Raw genomic sequence first — 19,251 nt, 5'->3', positions numbered from 1 at the left:
CTATTGTGAACATTTTGCGGAATCCATTTTGTATTCATGGCAGCCATTTTCTCTGCTACATGCTGCCATGTGCTCTCCATGTGCTCTGTCCTACCTTTCTGTTAACTGCTCTTGAAATCTGCCTAGTGACAAGTTATATTTAGCATCTCTTACTTTCGCATATGCTCAGTAAGGTCTGCAGCTGTTAGTCCTTGGAAACTGTTAGCTCCTCCTACCTGTCGACTGTGCATTTTCCACATGACCTTACATGTATACAAGTCTTGTTTCCATAATTGTACCATCTCCTTTTAGCCCCTGTGTGGGTATAAAAGGACCATGCTCTCTCAGTTCAGTGTGCTACTTCAGACATTATCCAAGGGTGCTGTCTGAACTGTAGTACCACCTCATGAGGTTAATAAACTTTTGTCTTTCATTCCAGTTTCTGTGCCAACTTCTTCCTACATGGTCTGAGGACTTTGTGCAGAGAAAGGTGAACCCCTTGCACTAGTAGGCCTTGCTGAGGCTTACTTCAACACCTTGTAAAACCCTCCCTTCCCCCTAAAGCCCCTACTTGCTCCTCCCTAAACCACTCACATTTAGTAGTAAGTGTGACCCTTTTCCAGCCATTCCCCTTTCCCTCCCACTTTTCATTACTAAGTAGTAAACTTACATATGTGGGGATTTCCCCATAAAAAAGATGTGAGGTAGGGGTGGAGATTTACTATGTTAAAGTACTACTCATTTTACTACAAAATCCAGTTTGTGAATAGGCCCCTGTGTGTTTACATCCCTTTAACTTTTTTAATGAGTGTTTGATAATGTTTTACACATTTGTATATGGAGATATTCACTGTTTTAATACAAGTATTGAACTTTGTTTATAATAAATTGTCTTTTTGAAATTGTTCGGGGCTATTCAGAAAAGTAATTTACACCTGTGAGTAAGTTACACATATAAGTTTACTCTTATACCTTTAAGCAACCTTACTACTTTTGGCTACTCACCATTCTCAAGTGTAAAGCTACTCAAAAGTGTAGTCTTGGACGTCTCCAACCCCTGAAAAAATGGATGGTGCCAAATGTAGGAGTCTAAGTTACTACATCAAAAAGAAGCAGATGTAAGCTCAGCACCGCACATGGCCAACCACTAATACTACAACACCCACCTTTAGAAAGTAATGGAGTTAGGGCCTCAAAATATAACACCCAAGGACTATTGTTAAAATCAATATTTAAAAGATAAGTTTTATGTTATGATAACACATTTTAATAACCTTTTATTTAGTTTTCAGAATGTATAAATAAAAAAAGTAAATTAATTTGAATTAATCCCCTACATACCTATTTGTTATATGTGATTCATACATATATGTAATTTAAATTACTAGTGCTGTAGCATTTTTTATTTTGTTCCGCCTTCCAAATATAGAGTATATTCTAACCTTTTTAATGAATAGAAGAAATGTATGCTGGGCTCATATTGTAACAAGAAAATATATTTTCTTCTATCAGGTGTTGCGGAGTACATTGATCAACAGAGAGAAAGCCTTTATGATATAGAGACCAGAATTCAGAAAACAAAAACAAACATAGAAGCAGTGTCAGCAATGATGCAGGTGCGTAGTAGTCCTATGACCTATGTGCTGATGTTCTATAAATCTACACTCCATACGTTTTAGCTGAATTGCATCACCTTACATATTTCCACTCTTTCCTCTTCCACCTCTTCCACATTGTGGTACACTACCTCTTCCCTACTTCTTAGCACCTCTGCCCTACCACTCTATGCATCCCCTTTCTCCCTCTGTCACTGTTTCTCATGCCACCACCTGTTGCTGTCGTTTACTTTTCTTCTCAGCTGCTACAACTGGACTATTGGGTTTTACCACACACTGCTTTATTTGTTTTGTTCTTTGTGCTACCCATTTTTTCCTCCATCTGTACTATTATTGTAAAGGCCTTTTCTTTAGACATGGTGTATAACTGATATGTGCTTGAATTTTGTCAGTGGTTTCATAGTTTCTCCTTCAGAAGATCTCCACTGAGGCTCATAGACAGTAAGAGGCTCATTATGAGTTCAGTGGACGGTTTTCACTGTCCACCGAACTTCAAACGGGGAGGTTGCGGCCACACAGGCTAGCTCCCTGCCGGTTCCATTAAGAGTTTCACGCGAGGTCAGTTGGCGGAAACCTGAGTTTCCACCCACTGGCCTAGCAGGAAACAGCCTAAAGCATTGTCTTCGGCTCATAATCGAGCAGTCCGCACCCATTCTCCACCTGCCTTTTCATGGCAGTGGTACTGCCATGAAACCACTAGCAGAGAAATGGGTCATAATCCTCAGGGCAGGGCTGCTTGTGGATTAGGACCGCCGCCGTCTCCAGACCGCCGGGATCTCCGATATTGGCAGAGCTGGCGGCCCGACTGCCAGGGTTGTGATGAGGCAGTCAGACCGCCAGTCGGACCGCCCCATTGGTGGGGGTCCGACCGCCATCCGCGAGTCTGGCGGGCTAGTGCCCACCAGACTAGTAATGAGGCCCTAAATTATACTACCAACTCTAAGGATCCTGAAGAATATACATATCATGAGGAACTGATTGTGCCTTCTCTCTTCCACAAGAAGGGCACTTCACAAGGAGAGAGCATTTTTGTCAAGCAGGAAATGACAGAAAAATACTGAGTGCTTAGGGACAACTAGTAAAAATGCATTTAAAGAAAGTTCTGAAAAAAATCCGATTGGGGGTGGGGGGCACCCAAAAAAGGATAAGCTCACTGCTCCAGGATCTCGTCACCAGAAATTTCATTTCCTGTTTTTAAAGAATATACATTGAATTGGCCAACATAGCATTCTCAATAGCCTACTAAATTATATTTAAATCAGAAAATTTAATGTTTCTAACCAAGAGCGAAGAAAATTAATTCTTCCTAAAAGTTCTCTGGGATCCTTCACGTGGGTGTGACAATATAGTGCTTGCAATTTCAATAGAGAGTCCCCTGAGGAGAGGAAGAGGTAAATGTTCTTTTTTTCTATTCCTATAGGTTTGACATTGTTTTAACTCACAGCAATAATTTAGAGTCCGCCTAGCAATGAGTTTATAGGTCAGTTAGATAAACTCATTAAGCTGTGAACTCAGTATGCACTAAGGGAAAAGACATTGTATAACTTGATTGTCATTCCTCATGTTAGTGGGAATCTGTAGATAGAAAGCCACATTTCTGTTTGTTTCCAACTTGTTTACTCTGAAAGCAAAACAGCACCTTAGTAGTAGTTTGTATTTATCTAGAATTGCTTTTTCCACTAATACATTTTATTGTTTTATTATTTTATGTTATGGATCAACAACCCGACTGTCATTATAATAAACAAACCCTTGACCTCCTACAGTTGATAATTGCATGGTGGCCCGGCTTATCCTCATCAACCTGCTATTCCAGAGCCTTCAGTAGCAATACATAACATTTAAAGCAGAGTCATTTACAATTCAGAGTCATCCTCCAACCAGCAGTGACATTCTCACAAAATACAAGACAAGCTAAGATTTGTGATGCCTCATTTAAATATTCCAATAGTAGTGTCCACAGTTATCCAGATTTCTTTCGTATATCCCAGGTTAAGGTCTCCACGGCTAGGTGCATCCACAGCTTTCCCACCCATTCATGCAGGCTAGGAGATAAGGTGGCTTCCCATCTGAGGACAGCCAGCTGCTTAGCTTCTAATGTCATGTTCATTATAATCACCCAGTCTGATTTGGTTATCCCATCATTAAGTGAGTCTTAGTTTGTAATATTATCAGTGGTGGATCTGTAAGGACTGGGTATCACAGAAATCTTTTTATATGGTGGAAAACGGTGTAATTCATAACCATATTTGCCAATTGCTCTCCAAAATTCCCTGCTTGTGTCAGCGCATTATGTTTTGCTTTATACTACTGCCACGTTAACTTGTACATTTTTTCTGATGGATACTTTTACCTGCAGATTCCTTGCTTGCAGAACAAAGCCAGATCGGATCCAGAAACTTCAAAGCAACAAAGTAGTTTGTAGACTGTGCTGGACTCAGTCGACACCAGACTTGACTTGTCTATGATGCTTTGGCCATGACTTGAAGATCTGCTTCTCATCCCTCGTTATGTAGCCCATGGCCATCAAGGAGTGGGAGGCCAAGCGAAGGATTAACCCGTAGGCCCGAAATGTCCCTGGTACCATTCCTGCTCCCTCTCTTTGTCTTCAGCCACAAAGATGAACAAACAGAAGAATTCCAAAGGTAATTCGCCTTGTCGATCTTTGTCTCCCACAGGGCCTTCGTCCTCAGAACTGGAGCTTGTTGATTAGAAGCCATTGGATCCTCTGCACAGCTCTGCTCTTCCTATGTGCCCAGCTCCGAACAGACCCTCATAACCGGAGCATTTGGGTCCAGCATACCAGTCTTTCAAACTCCCAACTCCATCCTTTCCTGAGTTCCCAGCTCCACGATCAGACCCTGCAGCTTTATTGAACACTATTGTAGGAGGCTGGACTGGCTTGTAGTGAGTACCAAGGGGTACTTGCACCTTGCACCAGGCCCAGTTATCCCTTATTAGTGTATAGGGTGTCTAGCAGCTTAGGCTGATAGATATTGGTAGCTTAGCAGAGCAGCTTAGGCTGAACTAGGAGACGTGTGAAGCTACTACAGTACCACTTAGTGTCATATGCACAATATCATAAGAAAACACAATACACAGTTATACTAAAAATAAAGGTACTTTATTTTTATGACAATATGCCAAAGTATCTCAGAGTGTACCCTCAGTGAGAGGATAGGAAATATACACAAGATATATATACACAATACCAAAAATATGCAGTATAGTCTTAGAAAACAGTGCAAACAATGTATAGTTACAATAGGATGCAATGGGGACACATAGGGATAGGGGCAACACAAACCATATACTCCAAAAGTGGAATGCGAACCACGAATGGACCCCAAATCTATGTGACCTTGTAGAGGGTCGCTGGGACTATTAGAAAATAGTGAGAGTTAGAAAAATAACCCTCCCCAAGACCCTGAAAAGTGAGTGCAAAGTGCACTAAAGTTCCCCTAAGGACAAAGAAGTCGTGTTAGAGGAATAATGCAGGAAAGACACAAACCAACAATGCAACAACAATGGATTTCCAATCTAGGGTACCTGTGGAACAAGGGGGCCAAGTCCAAAAGTCACAAGCAAGTCGGAGATGGGCATATGCCCAGGAAATGCCAGCTGTGGGTGCAAAGAAGCTCCTACTGGACAGAAGAAGCTGAGGTTTCTGCAGGAACGAAAAGGGCTAGAGACTTCCCCTTTGGTGGACGGATCCCTCTTGCCGTGGAGAGTCGTGCAAAAGTGTTTTCCCGCCGAAAGAACGGCAACAAGCTTTGTTAGCTGCAAATCGTGCGGTTATCGTTTTTGGATGCTGCTGTGGCCCAGGAGGGACCAGGAGGTCGCAAATTGGACCAGGAGGTAGAGGGGACATCGAGCAAGACAAGGAGCTCTCTTAGCAGCAGGTAGCACCCGGAGAAGTGCCAGAAACAGGCACTACGAGGATGCATGAAACGGTGCTCACCCAAAGTTACACAAAGGAGTCCCACGTCGCCGGAGACCAACTTAGAAAGTCGTGCAATGCAGGTTAGAGTGCCGTGGACCCAGGCTTGGCTGCGCACAAAGGATTTCCGCCGGAAGTGCACAGGGGCCGGAGTAGCTGCAAAAGTCGTGGTTCCCAGCAATGCAGTCTAGCGAGGTGAGGCAAGGACTTACCTCCACCAAACTTGGACTGAAGAGTCACTGGACTGTGGGGGTCACTTAGACAGAGTTGCTGGATTCGAGGGACCTCGCTCGTCGTGTTGAGAGGAGACCCAAGGGACCGGTAATGCAGCTTTTTGGTGCCTGCGGTTGCAGGGGGAAGATTCCGTCGACCCACGGGAGATTTCTTCAGGACTTCTAGTGCAGAGAGGAGGCAGACTACCCCCACAGCTTGCACCACCAGGAAAACAGTCGAGAAGGCGGCAGGATCAGCGTTACAGAGTTGCAGTAGTCGTCTTTGCTACTATGTTGCAGGTTTGCAGGCTTCCAGCGCGGTCAGCAGTCGATTCCTTGGCAGAATGTGAAGAGAGAGATGCAGAGGAACTCGGATGAGCTCTTGCATTCGTTATCTAAAGTTTCCCCAGAGACAGAGACCCTAAATAGCCAGAAAAGAGGGTTTGGCTACCTAGGAGAGAGGATAGGCTACTAACACCTGAAGGAGCCGATCAGAAGGAGTCTCTGACGTCACCTGGTGGCACTGGCCACTCAGAGCAGTCCAGTGTGCCAGCAGCACCTCTGTTTCCAAGATGGCAGACTTCTGGAGCACACTGGAGGAGCTCTGGACACCTCCCAGGGGAGGTGCAGGTCAGGGGAGTGGTCACTCCCCTTTCCTTTGTCCAGTTTCGCGCCAGAGCAGGGCTAAGGGGTCCCCTGAACCGGTGTAGACTGGCTTATGCAGAACTGGGCACATGTGTGCCCAAGAAAGCATTTCCAGAGGCTGGGGGAGGCTCCTCCTCCCCTGCCTTCACACCATTTTCCAAAGGGAGAGGGTGTAACACCCTCTCTCAGAGGAAGTTCTTTGTTCTGCCATCCTGGGCCAGGCCTGGCTGGACCCCAGGAGGGCAGATGCCTGTCTGAGGGGTTGGCAGCAGCAGCAGCTGCAGTGAAACCCCAGGAAAGGCAGTTTGGCAGTACCAGGGTCTGTGCTACAGACCACTGGGATCATGGGATTGTGCCAACTATGCCAGGATGGTATAGAGGGGGCAATTCCATGATCATAGACATGTTACATGGCCACATTCGGAGTTACCATTGTGAAGCTACATATAGGTAGTGACCTATATGTAGTGCACGCGTGTAATGGTGTCCCCGCACTCACAAAGTTCAGGGAATTGGCTCTGAACAATGTGGGGGCCCCTTGGCTAGTGCCAGGGTGCCCTCACACTAAGTAACTTTGCACCTTACCTTTACCAGGTAAAGGTTAGACATATAGGTGACTTATAAGTTACTTAAGTGCAGTGTAAAATGGCTGTGAAATAACGTGGACGTTATTTCACTCAGGCTGCAGTGGCAGGCCTGTGTAAGAATTGTCAGAGCTCCCTATGGGTGGCAAAAGAAATGCTGCAGCCCATAGGGATCTCCTGGAACCCCAATACCCTGGGTACCTCAGTACCATATACCAGGGAATTATAAGGGTGTTCCAGTAAGCCAATGTGAATTGGTAAAATTGGTCACTAGCCTGTTAGTGACAATTTGGAAAGAAATGAGAGAGCATAACCACTGAGGTTCTGATTAGCAGAGCCTCAGTGAGACAGTTAGTCACTACACAGGTAACACATTCAGGCACACTTATGAGCACTGGGGCCCTGGGTTACCAGGGTCCCAGTGACACATACAACTAAAACAACATATATACAGTGAAAAATGGGGGTAACATGCCAGGAAAGATGGTACTTTCCTACAACTATGTATGTCATCTTCACCATGGCCTCAATGCCATCTGGCACACCTTCGGGCCAGAGGGCCCTACTCTTCATGCCAGTTCAGCCAGCGCCCTTTGGGGTTGCACAGTCATAACAGTTTCCAGTGCCATATTGCTTTTACCTAGTGCTCTGCGCCACAGCCGGAGCCATGGACATCAACCCCCGCCTCCACCACTGCATCCCCCTCCTCTAGACATAATGTTATCGGCTTCATAGCCATGTCTAGTCTCAAATTCACTTTCTGTGGTGGTCCCAGAGGCTGCTTAAAGAGGAGACTTAGCAAGCATATCTCAATTAAAATGTTTGAAACAGATTCTGACCCTGTGAAATATTTCATAAGTGGTGAATCGGATTAAACCCCCCTTGACTTACAGTGCCCGTGTTTAGCAGGTGGGCTAGACACCTTGCTGGAGCTGGTTATGGACTTGTCAAAGCCCAGCTCACCTGAGTTCTTGTTCAGTTCTGATGGAGGTTGAAGACAATCCGACCCCACCCTGAAACTGCTTGTTCCAGCACACTAGTTTTTAAAACAGTGCACTAAGAACAGAAGCTCAAGGGAAGGGGGGAAGTGGATAAAATAAAAAAAAGAGAGACAACACCGTTCTTGCGTTTCCACTGTTGAAGTGCTGCACAAATCTGCGGCCCTTTCTGACTTCTGTAGAAACTGGTGCCTAATGAAACATAAACAAAGAACAGATAAGTGCAACCTATTCCTAAATGGGTTCCTGACTATCCCTTTATTTATTGGAAATTCTATTCTAAAAGTACCTCTTGGATCCTGGTCTCTAGTTTCCAGGTTTGGAATGTGTTACTGCTCTGGGATGTGTTTTCTATTACTGTTAAGCTTCTAAAAAATTAAACAAATACCGTTATCAGAATTACCAATATCAAACATTCATCATAATATAACTAAAGCCTAAATTCCCAATAGCAGACTCACTTTTCGCATATTTCCAGAATCTTTTATAAAACAAATACTGTACTTTTACATCAAAATACAGCATGTAATTTGTGCAAGTCCTTGATTTACTGTTTTCCTTGCTGTCAATGGTTTCCACTGTTCGATTCCCAAAAGTTCCATGAAAAAAAACAATGTCCGCTTCACAAAGTCCTGCAAAATAATCCTGCAACAAAGAGCCTTAAACACAATGCTCGTGGAAGGCACTTCGCCTCAAACTGTCTATACACGAATCCAGAAATTGCCGTCAAAGCTCCCTCAGGTAATAAAAAGTTTTGCACTTACTTGTTGCTGGCAAGAGATACTGATCAGTCTAACCTTGTCTTCTTTCTCTTTTGCAGGTTACTCGTAGGAGAGAGGCTGAGGCAAGGAGGAACCGGAAACCGGAAGAAGGAAGAGCCAGCAGCTGCGCCAATTGAAGTCAAAGAAAGTCTGTAAAGAGCAGGAGTGCCAGCACCGAGGGATCTGTTCTCAGGTAAGCGGGAGGTAGACGAGCACAAGCACTGGGTGAGGCTCGGGGGATGCCTTTTATAGACAGGGCTGGGTGTGGTTCGAAGAGCTGGGTGTGGTTTGAAGAGCTGGGTGTGGTCCTCACATGCTGCACATGTTCTTGAAAGGTGTGCAGAGTTTCAGTTATTATGCAAATGAGTTGGATTAACACATGGCCTAGGGAGGAGTGTTTTAAAGAAGCCTTGGTAAAAGCAAGGCCCAATGTGTAAACAAAACAGCACATTAAACAACATACACAGAAGCCTAGGGGGGGGGGGAAGGTGAGATAACAAGAAAGGCTTTGAATAGTAAGTTTAAAAGGGAGCTATTACAGAACCCACTAGTGCAGTGAGAGGGGACATGCTCTTTGCTGTGTACAAACCCTAACAGACTTCCCCACTGACTACGAAAGCCAGTCGTGTCTTTGCACAGGGTCATGCTCAAAGTTGCAGAGGTGTTGGATTTGGAGTTACTCACACCGGAGAATAAGAGCAATGCCCTCACTGAACTTCTCCTGTCCTCATAGACCTCTTCTAAACCCCTTTTTCCATTCAAGGAGACTTTACTAGAACCTGATATGGCAGCATTGGGAGAAGCCTTCCTATGCTCCGGTGGTCAGTCGGCTCATAGCTTGCTGTAATCTGATAAATATTTCTAGCCGCAGATTCCTTACCTTTATAATTATCCCCAGGTGTCAGACTGGATCTGTAAACTGTTCAAGCGGTACCTCTGGTAGGTGGTTTTGTTTGGCTCGGCATCTGTGTCCTCCACGTTAGAAGTGACGTGCAGTGCCTATGTAGGCGTTGCCCCAGCGTGCTGACATCAATTCTTCTGTTTCCATGTTAGGCAGCGCAGATCCGGAGAGAGCTACTGTAGGCTGGCTCAGTATATGGTGTATACCTATATTTGAGGCACCCTGTACTAAGTCAAGGCAACCCTTAGTGATAGTGTAGGTGGCTCTAGTTGACCAGTGCTCTGATAGGGTAGCTGTGGAGAGCAACCAAGGCTTATCCAGGAAGGTGCAAAGCGATTGCAAATACCTCACAGGTCAGTCAGTGATGTACACACAGGAAAGAACCACACTCGTGTTAGAAAAAATGTATATCTGTTGTAACACACACTCTAGAATTAACTTTGGTATAGGTCCTAACCGGAGCTATGAACCTACAAAAATATACTTAGCAACAGGTAAGTAAAGGCATAAAATAACGTGGGCCTCTACGGGGGGGGGGGTCCAAGCCATATACTAAAAAAAATGGAATGTGAAAATCACTCTTAACTCACACAGTCACCCAAGGACCTTTAGGACTGGGTGGCAGAGTTGTAATCTCGGGTCAGTGTCCATAGGATAATATGGGGAAGTCGCGGTTGGAGTTTTCGTGTTTTAGGACCGGGGGGTTCCTGCACTGGTGCAAACCGGTTTATGCAAGGAGGGCACTAAGTATGCCCTTCAAAGTAGTATGGTGGTGCTCAGAAGCACCCTCACTCCTGCCCAGAGACACCTGAATCTAAAGAAGAGGTGTTCACACCTCTCTCTGTCTTACAGGAAATTCTTTGTTCTGCCTTCCCCTGCCCAAGTTAAGCTCAACAGCAGGAGGGCACAACAGTGTCTGGGGTCATCAGCAGCACGGACTGGCATGCAGACCCTGCAAGGCTATACAGACAGACTTTGGGGGATCCCCTAGGGAACCCCCAGAGTACATGGTATCATGCAACTAGCACTGGAATTGGTGTACTTGCATGGTTCCAACTTGTTTGATTCCAAAAATGCCTAGGTTCGGTGAAGCCATTACTTAGTTGGACAACTCGTGTTGACCAGTGTCCACTACATACCTTAAGATGGCTTCTCTGAACTTACAAAGCCCAGGAAATGGAGTCTGGGGTTTGTAGCAGCACCTCTGCTCATGCAGGGGTTCCCTAACACTTTATAATGAATTGTTTGGCATAGTCGGGACTTTTAAGAATTGGAGTTGAGCACTTGGCGTTCTTCGGGACATCAAAGGCCACTTAACAGCAAACTGTCCAGTTCACCTTTTTAGGCATTTTCTTAGAGGTGAGATCATTCAGTGGGGTCACAATGGACCCATATCCCTTTACAAATCTTCTGTAGTACCCAGTCAGGCCAAAAAAGCCCTGACCTAAGTCTGAGTATTGGGAGCAACCCAAATTGACAATGGTTTGGATTTTGCTCTGTAAGGGTTGACTTTGGTGTCCACCTACCAGGTGGCCCAGTTAAACAACTTTGCCCTGCCCTATCTGGCATTTACTTGCCTTTCTAGTGAGGCCTGCCTTTTTTAAGACCTCAAGTACACTCCTGAGGTAGGCCAGGTGGAGATAAAGACATCAATAGCATCTAGAAATGCTGCACTAAAGTCTTCCAGGCCTCCCAGCTCTTGATTCACCCACCTCTGAAATGTGTTGTGCATTTTTCAAACCAAATGGCATCACAGTAAACTGGAAGTGCCCACCAGGAGTTGAAAATGCTGTTTTTGGCTTGGCAGCATCTGTTAACCTGATATGCCCATAGCCTGCAGTCCGGTCAAAAGTGATGAAATATTTGACTGCAGCCAAAGTATCAATGTGTTCATCTGCCCCCGGGGATAGGATGGGCATAAGTCTAAGTGACTGTATTGAGAACACTGTAGACTACACAGAACCTCATCTCTTTCTTTCTGCCCTGGGAGTGAGGTTTCGATACAAGGATTACATGACTAGCCCAAGGGCTCTCTGAAGGCTCAATAACCCTCAGCTCTAGCATCTTCTGGACCTCTGCCCTGGTGCAATCTCTGACATGGTCAAGCTGCTTGTAGATTTTGCTCTTGACAGGCAGACTATCACCTGTCTCCACATCATGGGCACACCACGTAGTCTGACTGGGTGTCAGGGAAAAGAGTTTTGGGAACTGACAGAGTACCTGTCTGCAGTCAGCTTGTTGTCGGTCAGTGAGGCTGTCAGCAAAGTGTACTCCATCTACTGAGCCACCAACAGGGTTGTGAGAGAGGAGAACAGGGAGAGGATCACTCTCTTCTTCCTGTCCCTCATCAGTGGCCATGAGCAAGCTCATGTCAGCCCTGTCATAGTAAGTTTTCAGCTGATTCACATGAAGCACCCTGTGGGGGCTTCTTGGACTGCCCAGGTCCACTAGGTGGGTGACCTCACCCTTCTTTTCAACATTTGCATGAGGGTCACTCCACTTGTCTTGGAGCCCTCTTGGGGCCACAGGCTCTAACACCCACACTTTCTGGCCTGGCTGGTAAACAGCCAGCGCAGCCTCTTTGTCATGCCATACTTTTTGTAGCTCTTAGCTGGCCTCATGGTTTTTAGTGGTCATTTTCATGTGTTCAGCCATACTAGACCGTAGTCCTAGTACATGAAACACAATGTCCTGTTTGGAGGGTTTGAGAGGTTGCTCCCATCCCTCCTTCACAAGACAAGGAGAACCCCTAACTGGATGCCCAAACAGAAGCTCAAATGGGCTGTAAACCACATTCTTCTGTGGAACCTCTCTGTAGGCAAACAGAAGGCAAACTAGTAAGACATCGAATCTCCTGAGTTTTTCCGGGAGTCCCATGATAATACTTTTAAGGGTTTGTTGAATCTTTCAACTAATCCATTTCCTTGTGGATGGTAAGGGGTAGTGAATTTCTAAATTAAAAACACTCCTTTGACATTGCATTCCTGTAGCCAGATATGAAGTTTGAACCTCTGTCTGATACACCTCTTTAGGGAAACTGTAAGGAAATGCCTTCCTTGGCATGGTTACTCTGTGAATTTTTGCCTTTTGTTGATGCCAGTTATGATTGAAAGTGTGCTGGGACCCTGCTAACCAGACCACAGCACCAGTGTTCTTTCCCTAAACTGTACCTTTGTTCCCACAATTGGCATAGCCCTGGCACACAGATAAGTTCCTTGTAAATGATACCCCTGGTACCAAGGGCCCTGTTACCAGGGAAGGTCACTAAGGGCTGCAGCATGTCTTATGCCACCCTGGGGACCACTCACACAGCACATACACACTGCCTCACAGCTTGTGTGTGCTGGTGGGGAGAAAATTACTAAGTCGACATGGCACTCTCCTCACAGTGCCATGCCCACTTCTCACTGCCTGTGGCATAGGTAAGTCACCCCTCTAGCAGGCCTTACAGCCCTAAGGCAGGGTGCACTGTACCAAGGTGAGGGTATAAGTGCATGAGCACTATGCCCCTACAGTGTCTAAGCAAAACCTTAGACATTGTAAGTGCAGGGTAGCCTTAAAGAGTATATGGTCTGGGAGTTTGTCAAACACAAACTCCACAGTTCCATAATGCCTACACTGAATACTGGGACGTTTGGTATCAAACTTCTCAGCACAATAAATGTACACTGATGCCAGTGTGTGATTTATTGTCAAATACACCCAGAGGACATCTTAGAGATGCCCCCTGAATACCAGTCCGACTCCTAGTGCTAGGCTGACCAGTTTCTGCCAGCCTTGTTTCTAGCCACATGGGGTGAGTGCCTTTGTTACTCTGTGGCCAGGAACAAAACCTATACTGGGTGGAGGTGCTTCTCACCTCCCCCTGCAGGAACTGTAACACCTGGCGGTGAACCTCAAAGTCTCATGCCTTTTCGTACAGCACCCCAGGGCATCCCAGCTAGTGGAGATGCCCACCCCTATGGCCACTGCCCCGACTTTTGGTGGCAAGGCTGGAGGAGATAAGGAAAACAAGGAGGACCCACCCACCAATCAGGACAGCCCTACTGCCCCCCGGACCTAAACACACCCCTAAATTTAGTATTTAGGGGCGACCCTGAACCCAGGAAATCCGATTCCTGCAACCTACAACAAGGCCTTCTGACCTGAAAGCCCTGCAGAGACGACGGAAACGACAACTGACTTGTCCCCAGCTCTACAGGCCTGTCTCCAGACTCACAGAACCTGAACAGCGACGCATCCGACAGGACTCAGCGGACTGCCCTGAAACCAAAGGACCAAGAAACTCCTGAGAACACTGGCACTGTTCAAAAACTGCAACAACTTTGTAACTTTAAAGAAACTTTCGAAGAACTCTCTCTTCCTGCCAGAAGTGTGAGAGTTCACACACTGCACCCGCCGCCCCAGGCTCAAGCTCCAGAGAACTAACACCGCAGAGAGGACTCCCAGGCGACTACAACGACGTGAGTACTCTGAGTCGAACCCCCCCCCGCTACCCCACAGTGACACCTGCAGAAAGGATCCAGAGACTCCCCCTGACCACGACTGCCTGATAAAAAAGAGCCTGACGCCTGGACCAAGCACTGCACCCGCAGCCCCCAGGACCGAAAGGAACCACCTGGGCCCTGCAGTGCAGTAGTGCAGTGCAGGATTGACCAGCAGGCGGCCCTCTTCCTAGCCCAGTCGGTGGCTGGCCCGAGAAGCCCCCCTGTGCCCTGCTACGTTATTTCACAGCCATTTTCACTGCACTTAAGTAACTTATAAGTCACCTATATGTCTAACCCTCACTTAGTGAAGGTTAGGTGCAAAGTTACTAAGTGTGAGGGCACCCTGGCACTAGCCAAGGTGCCTCCACATAGTTCAGGGCAATTTCCCCCGACTTTGTGAGTGCGGGACACCATTCCACGTGTGCAGTAGATATAGGTCAATACCTATATGTAGCTTCACAGAGGTAACTCCGAATATGGCCATGTAACATGTCTAAGATCATTGAATTGTCCCCCCATGCCAAATCTGGTATTGGAGTGCCAATCCCATGCATCCCCGGGGCTCCACTATGGACCCCGGGTACTGCCAAACCAGCTCTCTGGGGTTTTCTCTGCAGCTATCGCTACTGCCAACCCACAAACAGGCTTCTGCCCTCCTGGGGTCTGGGCAGCCCAGTCCCAGTCCGAGGAAGGTAGAACAAAGAATTTGTTCTGCTCTCCCTTTGGAAATAGGTGTTAAGGGCGGGGGAGGAATAGCCTCCCCCAGCCTCTGGAAATGCTTTGAAGGGCACAGATGGTGCCCTCCTTGCATACGTTCAGGGAACCCCAGGCCCTGCTCTGGCGCGAAACTGGACAAAGGAAAGGGGAGTGACTCACTTCCCTGTCCATCACCACCCCAGGGGTGGTGCCCAGAGCTCCTCCACTGTGTCCCAGACCTCTGCCATCTTGGATCCAGAAGTGTGAGAGCACAATTGAGGCCTCTGAGTGGCCAGTGCCAGCAGGTGACGTCAGAGACCCCTCCTGATAGGTGCTTACCTGACTAGGTGGCCAATCCTCCTCTGAGGGCTATTTAGGGTCTCCCCAGTGGGCTTTTCCTCAGATAACAACGTGCAAGAATTCATCAGAGTTCCTCTGCATCTCCCTCATCGATTTCTGCCAAGGATCGACTGCTGACTGCTCCAGGACGCCTGCTAAACTGCAGCAAAGTAGCAAGAAGACTACCAGCGACATAGTAGCGCCTAATCCTGCCGGCTTTCTCAACTGTTTCCTGGTGGTGCATGCTCTGAGGGCTGTCTGCTTTCACCTTGTACTGGAAGCCAAGAAGAAATCTCCCGTGGGTCGACGGAATCTTCCCCCTGCTCCAGCAGGCACCAAACTTCAGCATCACCGGTCCTCTGGGACCCCTCTCATCCTGACTAGCATGGCCCCTGGAACACAGGTGCTGGACCCAAGTGACCCAGACTGTCCAGTGGTCCAACTGTCTAAATCTGGAGGAGGTAAGTCCATGCCTCCCCTCTCCAGACAGTAATCCTGTGTACTGCGTGCACTGCAGCTGCTAGGGCTTCTGTGCACTTTTGCAAGGAATCCTTTGTGCACAGCCTAGCCCAGGTCCCCAGCACTCTGTCCTGCATTGCTCAACTTGCTGAGTTGACCACCGGCTTCATTGGACCATCTTTTGTAGTGTTGAGACGACCCCTGTGCTCAGTTTTCTTGAACCCGTGTTCAAGTACTTCTGCGGGTGCTGCCTTAATGTGCTTGGGCTCTCTGTGTTGCTGAGCGCCTCCTCTGTCTACTCTTCTAAGTGGTGACCTCCTGGTTCTTCCTGGGCCCAGACAGCACCCTTTTTCTTCAACCGCGATCTTTGCAGCTAGCAAGGCTTGTTTGTGGTCTTTCTCCAAAGAAACAACTCTGCATCCTCCAGCACACTGTGGGACATCTTCTGTGCAAAGGAGAAGTTCCTGGCACCTTCCAGTGTTGTAGAATCTTCAGCTTCTTCCACCCGGAGGCAGCCATTTTGCACCTTCATCTGGGTTTTAGTGGGCTCCCTCCCACCCCAACCCCTCCCCCCCCGGACACTTGCGTGACTCTTGGACTTGGTCCCCTTCCTTTATCCCCTTCGCTGCCAGGCCTTTTCCCCCTCCTGTGCCGAGCCTTTTTTTGGCTATTTGGGGCAGTTCGCTCTTAGGCCCTCATAACTTTTTGTTCACATAAGCTACCCACGCCAAATAGGCGTCCTTTTTTTCCAACATCCTAGGGATTCGGGAGGTACCCAGACTTTGTGGGTTCCCCAGAAGGAGGCCAAGAAATTAGACAAAATACAGTGAAAAAGTATTTTTTTTTTTAAAAATGGGAAAAAGGGGCTGCAGAAGAAGGCTTGTGGTTTTTTCCCTGAAAATGACAGTGTAGGAGGCTGGCCTGGCTTGTAGTGGGTACCAGAGGTATGTACACCTTGTGCCAGGTCCAGTTATCCCTTATTAATGTAGAAGAGGTGTTTCTAGCAGCTTAGGCTAATAGAAGGTAGCTATGGCAAAGAAGCTTAGGCTGAACTAGGAGACATGTAAAGCTCCTACTATACCACTGGTGTCATATACACAATATCATAAGAAAACAGAATACACAGGGGTACTAAAAATAAAGGTACTTTATTTTTATGACAATATGCCAAAAGTATCTCAGTGAGTACCCTCAGTATGAGGATAAGTTATATACACAAGATATAAGTACACAAACCAAAATTATGCAGGTAATAGCAAGAAAAGTAATGCAAGCAGTGTAAAGTTACAGTAGATTGCAATAGGAGCACATAGGTATAGGGGCAACACAAACCATATACTCCAAAAGTGGAATGCGAACCACGAATGGACCCCAAACTTGTGAGCTTGTAGAGGGTCGCTGGGACTGTAAAAAAACAGTGAGGGTTAATAAAATAGCCCACCCCAAGACCCTGAAAGGTAGGTGTAAAGTGCACCTACTACCCCTAGAGAGCACAGAAGTCGTGATAGGGGGATTCTGCAAGGAAAACCAACACCAGCAATGCAACAGTACCTGTAAGACAAGGGGACCAAGTCCAAGAGTTGCGAAAGTGTCGTGAGTGGGTAGGAGCCCAGGAAATGCCAGCTGAGGGTGCAAGGAAGCTGCCACCTGTTTGAAGAAGCTTGGAGTCCTGCAAGAAAGAAGAGAGCTAGGAACTTCTCCTTTGGAGGATGGATGTCCCACGTCGCGATGAAGCTTGCAGAGGTGTTCCCACGCAGAAAGACCGCAAACAAGCCTTACTAGCTGCAAGGGTCACGGTAGAGGTTTTTGGGTGCTGCTGTGGCCCAGGAGGGACCAGGATGTCGCCACTTGGAGGAGGAGACAGAGGGGGCGCCCAGCAAGTCAGGGAGCCCTCACAGAAGCAGGCAGCACCCGCAGAAGTACCTGAACAGGCGCTTGGAAGAAAAGTGAACCGGAGTCCATCCGAAGTCACAAAAGGGAGTCCCACGATGCCGGAGGACAACTCAGAAGGTTGTGCACTGCAGGTTAGAGTGTCGGGGACCCAGGCTTGGCTGTGCACAAAGGAAATCCTGGAAGAGTGCACAAGAGCCGGAGCAGCTGCAAATCACGCGGTACCCAGCAATGCAGTCTAGCGTGGGGAGGCAAGGACTTACCTCCACCAAACTTGGACTGAAGAGTCACTGGACTGTGGGAGTCACTTGGACAGAGTTGCTGAGTTCCAGGGACCACGCTCGTCGTGCTGAGAGGGGACCCAGAGGACCGGTGATGCAGTTCTTTTGTTGCCAGCGGTTGCAGGGGGAAGATTCCGTCGACCCACAGGAGATTTCTTCAGAGCTCCTGGTGCAAGAAGGAGGCAGGCTACCCCCAGAGCATGCACCACCTGGAAACAGTCGAGAAAGCCGGCAGGATGAAGCGATACAAGGTTGCTATTAGTCGTCTGGCTACTTTGTTGCGGTTTTGCAGGCGTCCTGAGCAGTCAGCGGTCAATCCTTTGGCAGAAGGTGAAGAGGGAGATACAGAGGAACTCTGGTGAGCTCTTGCATTCGTTATCTGAAGAATTCCCCAAAGTAGGGACCCTAAATAGCCAGAAAAGGAGGTTTGGCTACCTAGGAAGGAGGATTGGCTACTAAGAGAAGTAAGAGCCTATCAGAAGGAGTCTCTGACATGACCTGCTGTCACTGGCCACTCAGAGCAGTCCAGTGTGCCAGCAACACCTCTGAATCCAAGATGGCAGAGGTCTGGGGCACACTGGAGGAGATCAAAGCATTTCCAGAGGCTGGGGGAGGCTACTCCTCCCCAGCCTTCACACCTATTTCCAAAGGGGGAGGGTGTTACACCCTCTCTCAGAGGAAATCCTTTGTTCTGCCTTCCTGGGCCAGGCCTGCCTGGACCCCAGGCGGGCAGAAACCTGTCTGAGGGGTTGGCAGCAGCTGCAGTGGAAACCCCAGAAAGGCAGTTTGGCATTACCCGGGTTCTGTGCTAGAGACCCGGGGGATCATGGAATTGTCTCCGCAATGCCAAAGTGGCATTGGGGTGACAATTCCATGATCTTAGACATGTTACATGGCCATGTTCGGAGTTACCATTGTATCGCTATACATAGGTAGTGACCTATGTATAGTGCACGCATGTAATGGTGTCCCCGCACTCACAAAGTCCGTGGAATTTGCCCTGAACGATGTGGGGGCACCTTGGCTAGTGCCAGGGCGCCCACACACTAAGTAACTTTGCACCCAACCTTCACCAGGTGAAGGTTAGTCATATAGGTGACTTATAAGTTACTTAAGTGCAGTGGTAAATGGCTGTGAAATAACGTGGACGTTATTTCACTCAGGTTGCACTGGCAGGCCTGTGTAAGAATTGTCAAATCTCCCTATGGGTGGCAAAAGAAATGCTGCAGCCCATAGGGATCTCCTGGAACCCCAATACCTTGGGTACCTTTGTACCATATACTAGAGAATTATATGGGTGTACCAGTATGCCAATGTGAATTGGTGAAATTGGTCACTAGCCTGTTAGTGACAATTTGGAAAGCAGAGAGAGCATAACCACTGAGGTTCTGGTTAGCAGAGCCTCAGTGAGATAGTTCGTCATCACACAGGGAACACATACAGGGCACATACTTATGAGCTCT

At 47.5% G+C, this 19,251-nt stretch overlaps 1 protein-coding gene across 1 annotated transcript in view; it reads left to right on the top strand.

Annotated features, from left to right (window-relative positions):
- Positions 1 to 1,044: 1,044 nt before the first annotated feature.
- The window catches only part of DNAH17 (dynein axonemal heavy chain 17), a 7,556,186-nt gene continuing 7,537,979 nt past the window's right edge, over positions 1,045 to 19,251 (top strand). Inside the window, exons 1-2 of the mRNA XM_069201738.1 lie at positions 1,045 to 1,060; positions 1,492 to 1,595. Of these exons, the coding sequence (XP_069057839.1) occupies positions 1,045 to 1,060; positions 1,492 to 1,595 (120 nt within the window). The remainder of the gene's footprint in view (positions 1,061 to 1,491; positions 1,596 to 19,251) is intronic.

Source organism: Pleurodeles waltl, chromosome 7, assembly GCF_031143425.1.
Source record: "Pleurodeles waltl isolate 20211129_DDA chromosome 7, aPleWal1.hap1.20221129, whole genome shotgun sequence".
In the NCBI taxonomy this organism is placed as follows: domain Eukaryota; kingdom Metazoa; phylum Chordata; class Amphibia; order Caudata; family Salamandridae; genus Pleurodeles; species Pleurodeles waltl.
Note: the sequence above shows the minus strand (reverse complement) of the source record. Positions and strands in the feature narration are given on the sequence as shown.